We start from the raw sequence: 6,000 nt of genomic DNA on the forward strand, positions 1-6,000 counted from the left end.
CTATTTTATATCATGAAAGTCATAGCTAAAGGAATTTCTCTAAGCCACATTCTGAGCTAGCAGCAGGATCTCTGCTTCCCAGCAGAGCCCACCATCCAACGCCTATCCCATTCATTGGGCACAATCGTGCTGTCTTCAGCTCTGATACTTACGAAGCACAAACATTCACCCTGACTTCTTCATCGAAGAAAGAAATCGTCTTTGGCCCACTGGTTGTCGCTTCAAATTTTGGCAGCACTGAGAATGTAAGGTGAATATGACTGATCAACAATTGCATGCCATACACAGGTGTGTGTGTGTGTGTGTAAGACAGTAAAAAAAAACAGTTGTCAAAATCATTTTCACTAACAAGGGAGAGGAAATGGATTAAAGAACCACCTAACTAGGAACTGACTGTAGTATATTACAATAGAAAAAATAACCTATCATGGTAAGATGAGTAACTTCTGTAAAATTAAATAATAATCATACTAATAACTATAACAGTCACAGCAAAACCCATGGTAAAATCACTTTAATCTCTTTTCTTACAGAAAAATGAGTAATGCCAATGTCTCAAACTAGTTAAGCCCTGGAGAACAAGTTATTATGCAATCCAGTTGCAGTGAAGGAGAAAGGCAACAGATTAAGTGAAATAACAAAATCAAATAGATTGCTGACACCACCTATCATCAACTTATCTTTTATCCCAGGTCACCAGCAATAATGACAACATAGCTGGGAAAAGCCTGTTTCTCATGCACCAGTCCACCCAGCTCTCTCCATGTCTTTCTTTTCCAGGCATGATATGGAGAATTCAAAGGACTTAAACTCTGCATTAGTAGCTTTTCTCTGACTTAGGCAGAGCCTCACTGCTAGCACAGGGTAGTTTATGAGACTTTACTTACCATATTCCTCCACTCTGAAGGACTGGTACTCTTTTTCACCTGACTTTGTCTCCACGGTAATTTGGTAGGACCCCAGAATAGGCTCTGGGATTAGTGGAAAGGAGAGCTGGACGATTCCGTGCTTCGATGTCACCTCCAGCCACTGGAAGATCTTGTTTTGCTCTGGATCCTGGAAGAAAGAGATGTAGCAAAACCTTTATCACCACTTCTTGCCTTCTTTCAAGGCCTGTCTTCTAACATATTGGCTAAATGAGTCACAGGCTAAGAGTGCTTTGGGGTTGATGACATGTGCTCTGACTTTCCATCTCTGCTTGTGGATTTAACAAACCTAAGTTTACGTTGAACTGGGAATTAGCTACACTGACAGATGGCCTCAGATCATTCAGAAACAGCTCCTGAGTGGGACATAGGTTGCATATGGGACACAAGCTTCCTATCTAGAACACTCGTAGCATCAATCTTTCTGACTCAACTGCCTTTGTAAAGCAGGAATATTATGCTGGCCTCTCAGAAAGTGCTTGGAGATTTAGCGATGTGAAATGTGGTAGAAGATGATTCATTGTTAGCCCATCCCCATGAGAACATGGCATTTCAGAAAGTCACTATTCTTACGCCTGTGTATGAGAATGAGGCTATTTCACCAGTTATTTGCTGTAGTCCTCCCAAGGTAAGCCTGGACAGAACACCCCTGTTTGAACTCTAATGAAAGGCGGAGCAGCAGCCCCACACCACCTCTGACTAACAGCTCCAGTTGTGCTGATTTCTTCTCCTCTGGTGCTGGTAGAGGATATTGCCACTGTTCAACCCAAAATCCATTGGCTTTAAATGGTGTGCTCTGGATGAGTCTCCCTCATCTGTTGACTCTATGGGAAATGATGATGTACAGTCTTTCCAAAGGAACTTGTGCTTTAATTTCATGTTGTATCTCTTACCTCAATGATGATTCTGGGATACTGGAGGAGGAAATAAAGGGAGAGAAAAAAAATTATCAAAATGGAAATCTAACAGTGGAGGTTGATAAACACTAGAACATAAGGAAAACTGTGAACAGCTTTTTCTGGATAGAAAGACTGGGCCAGGGAAACAGTTTACAACTCATGTCTGTAATTAAAAAGATAATTTTTAAGAGGATATTCTGTTTATGATTTTTTTCTGCAAAAATATCCAGTCTTTTTCTACATATCTGTGACTACAAAATCTGTGTGCTGTGAGCGATTTCCACAAGTGCTTTCAGAGCCTTGCCCTCTACAATGGCAGGGAAATAATGGAGTGCAAAGGTAAGGAGTTACAGGAAATGTACAAAATACAAAAAATACAAAATATAAATAATACCAGGAAGCCTATTCCAGGCCCTTCTTATTCAATATCTAAGTGAGAGAGTGTCAGTGAAGAGGTACCTTAAGAGGGTACTTGAAAAATTTTGACTACCACTCACACTTACCATCTCCTGAACTGGTCTGAACTGGGTGTCTAAAGTGACCACACGAAACATCACTGAAAAAAAAAAAAACAAAACAAAAAAAACACCACAGGACAAAAAAGGATTACAGAATCAAAGGTTGGAAGAAACCTCAAGGACTGTCTAGCCCAACCATCAACCTGGCACCAAGTGTCAGATCTCCAAGTGTCACATGCAGATGCCTCTATCATTTATTTCATTAGCAGTGATAAATCATTTCCAATACACAGCTTTGACCAGGCTTTGTCGGAAAACTAAAGAGTGCCCAGAGAACATGAAAGGATTATCTTAGCCAGTCAAAAAAGAAAACCAAAATTAATGTCAGCTGAAATATCTTTAATTATTACCCACTTGGACTAAAGTATAATTATTCTGAAGAGATAGCTAACTCCACCACAGCTAGTACTGTCATTTAAATATTGTGATGGAATCAGCACTTTGAAATAGATCAACAGTTAAGGAGAAAGAGTTGTTGACAGGAAATGAGGTGCTTGCTTCATTTTTATATTAACTTTATTAGCTCCAAACTTAACCTATTATTTTCTGTATTTTTAAGGATACTTTTTATGTGACTCTCCTCAAGTAAACCTGACAGAACCTGAGATCCTGTAAAGGCAATTAACTGAGTACAAACACATAAATTCTACTTTGTTGCACTGTTGTGAATTGGTTCTATTTTTCAATAACTTTGATGATCTCAAGCTCAGATGAGATTTTTATTCCACAAGAGTAAGTTTCTGTCATCCTTGACCCACCCTTTCACTCAATTTCTCACTTTTCTGGCTGACTCAAACCCTTCATCCACCTGTTTGTCCTGGCTTGTAGAGGGGTTTGTCTGTCTGGACGAAGACAGCACCATCCACATTCTGAATTGCCACTGATCTTCTCTCAGCTAAGTCGACTGTGGCACCTTTGGCTGAGAAGGAAATGAATGCCAGGGCATCAGAAGTAGCAGGAGGAACCTGGAGAGGAGCAAAACCCCAGAGGAAAAGTGGTAAATGAGACATGCTGAGGTTCCCTGATGCCCAGGGTTTTAGAGTAGGATACTGTCAGTTGAGTCATAAACAGCTTATGGAAAGTCATGAGAAGCCCCACCTTTGTCAGTGAGATAATTTCTGGGAATTTCTGCTGTGGAAGGCCCATAATCTGTCATCAGGTAATAAGATTTGAAGCTGTGTTCTGTCCTATGCATTTCCCCGCTTACATGCAGGTTGCCACAGCCATATAGATTTAATTCTGAAGTGCTTTCTCCTGATGCATTCTGGAAGACCTCACCTTGGGACTCTTTTCCTTGTGTGTACAGATTTGCAGAGTCATGGGAAAGGGAATAACTGGGATCCATATGGGACCTATCATCTTTCTTGATGCTTCAACAGTTCCATAAGGAGCATGCAACTGTGATAACAATCTAAAGCTTTGCTCTATTCACTCTGGGAATGGAGATGGAAAGTCTTTCTCTAGCTCCCTTCTACAATCCATAGGTCTTTTTTTCCCATTTTGTCAGCCTTTCCAACAGTTTATCTTATTTTAAACACTTTGTCTTCTTTCCCTCACTGACAAGGAGAGTTGCCATCACAATTATTTCCAGCTACTACACCCTCTTCAGTAGATTTAAAAGAGAAAATACCTTGAACTCGCCACACTTGAAGAAGTCATTCTCTGTCACGGGTTCCTCAAAGAGAGTCCTTTGGACACTGCCATATTCCAGGACAATGCTCATGGACAGAGGCTCGCTGAGGTTGTGTAACTGCACACAAGCTGTCTGTGGAGCGTCGCTCCGCACAACCGATGGGACCAGCAGCACATACTGGCTGTAAGACCAATCAGAAAGTTCAGCCATGCCAGAAAGTCAGAGCAAACAGGTAAGGAAAATACCACAGAAGTGCCATAGGTGTGAAGGAAGACATGATCCAAAGCTTGCTCAAACCAATGGAAGGATTTCAATTTCTTTCAATGGATTTTAAATAATATGCAAAGGAAGTACAAATGTCAATTTTTAATCCTTCACAATTCTTTCTGAGCTGAGGGACTGGCATCATTCTGTGCAGTGTCTTACCCAGCATGATACTGCACCTCTCCATTCCAGGTATTTACACAGCTCCAATTACTGAAGTGGCTAAAGCATAGCCACATTTTTCCTCCCATGGTCTAAGTGTGTACTTAAACCTCTGCAGCCTGCCTTAAGGAAGAGCAATATTTAGCTTCTTCTTGGGACCAATGACAAAAATACTAGTTAACAGTCGCAACAATCTTTAAATTTCTCATTCTCTGGATATCTCCTGGATAAGAACTGACATGAGTCAATCCACTTCATGCACAAGAAGTGATCTTGCTTTTCCATTTTGCAGAAAATTCTAGGGAATGCTCAATCTAATCTGCATGCTGAGTTCTGTTTCCATGCTTCTGTTTCGGTGCTTCGCCCTGTCTTGTTTTCTTTGTTTCTTTCTTCCATTGAAGTTTTTTATTTATACTTTTTTTCTCTATAATTAGGGCAGCCTTCCTTCCCTGGAGTACTCCTCTGAAAAACATTCCTTCATATTTGCTATGTTTCTCTAAAACTCTCTTGCTGTCCAGCAGTTTGCTGCCCAAACTACTCTTTCCAAATAACATACGACAGAATTCACGAGCTGGTTTTGTAGCACAACATGAATCACATAATCTTTCTTTCTAATTTTATCCTTTCCCTTTTTTTCTCCTACATCTTTGCCAGTTCATATTACCTTTATTTTTATTTGCACTTGTCCAGTTCAGGCTGCATGAAATTCAAAGACCAAAATTAAAAGTATTAATATTAACAGTGTATTGGACAAAGCTAAGCTGCCTTTTTTAGTGTTTTCCTTCAGAATTTTTGAGAAGAGGGTTTAAGCTATAATGCTGGTATATTTTTGAATAGTGTGGCTGAAATCTTCTGTTTATATAAAGGCATGGAGACTGACAGTGCTAATGTGAATACTAATTTTACTGGGTTTGCCATTCAGCATGGTCTTAGTCCCAGCCACTGCCTGGCCTCAAGCACCTCCCCATACACGGTGCTCTCTCTGTGCTGCTGATGCATATCAATCCTAATTATTACTTGTTAGTCTAGTCCTGAGTCTCCTTGCCACTTTACCCATGCACATCACACTTCAGCTACTCAAGTTCCAGGTTTCTGTCATTCACACTAGATTTCACAGCAGTTTCATGATGGAGAGCACCCTTCCAAACCATCCTTCAGTGTCATCTACTTCCAAGTCAACACATTTAAGGATCTATGTCTCAAATATCCAGTTTATCATATAGCAGTGTCCCAGAAGAAATAAGATGGTGGGAAATACAATTAAATATGTTATCATAAAGACAAAGACTGCGTGACCACTTACGTTTCAGAAGACACTATGGGAAACCAGTTCAAGGACAGAATACTGAAAAGAATCCTTGACCACATGTCTGTGCATGAAGAAAGACTGATCTCAAGCTGACAGCCTGTCCCTGGTTTTTAAATTGGCCTGAAATTATGCTCCTCCTCCACGGCTTCAATCATAGTCTAACAAAAGATATTTACATAAAATTTGCATATGTTCAATTTCCTCACTACTGTCTGTTCTCACACTCCTTGAACTCCCAAACAACAGCTTTGGAAAGCTCTCATATTTCACATAGCTCTATGAGGTATTG

At 40.2% G+C, this 6,000-nt stretch overlaps 1 protein-coding gene across 2 annotated transcripts in view; it reads right to left on the minus strand.

Annotated features, from left to right (window-relative positions):
• Positions 1–5,785, minus strand: part of LOC128784727 (ovostatin-like) — a 28,836-nt gene extending 23,051 nt beyond the window's left edge. Inside the window, exons 1-7 of one of the 2 annotated variants that reach the window (XM_053936581.1) lie at positions 5,706–5,785; positions 3,974–4,157; positions 3,152–3,308; positions 2,329–2,381; positions 1,820–1,840; positions 888–1,056; positions 153–237 (exon numbers count right to left, since the gene is read on the minus strand). In XM_053936581.1, coding sequence (XP_053792556.1) covers positions 153–237; positions 888–1,056; positions 1,820–1,840; positions 2,329–2,381; positions 3,152–3,308; positions 3,974–4,157; positions 5,706–5,770 — 734 coding nt within the window. In that variant the 5' untranslated portion in view covers positions 5,771–5,785. The remainder of the gene's footprint in view (positions 1–152; positions 238–887; positions 1,057–1,819; positions 1,841–2,328; positions 2,382–3,151; positions 3,309–3,973; positions 4,158–5,705) is intronic. The other variant, XM_053936580.1, reaches the window with a different exon arrangement.
• Positions 5,786–6,000: the final 215 nt, after the last annotated feature.

This window comes from Vidua chalybeata, chromosome 2 (assembly GCF_026979565.1).
Source record: "Vidua chalybeata isolate OUT-0048 chromosome 2, bVidCha1 merged haplotype, whole genome shotgun sequence".
NCBI lineage: Eukaryota > Metazoa > Chordata > Aves > Passeriformes > Viduidae > Vidua > Vidua chalybeata.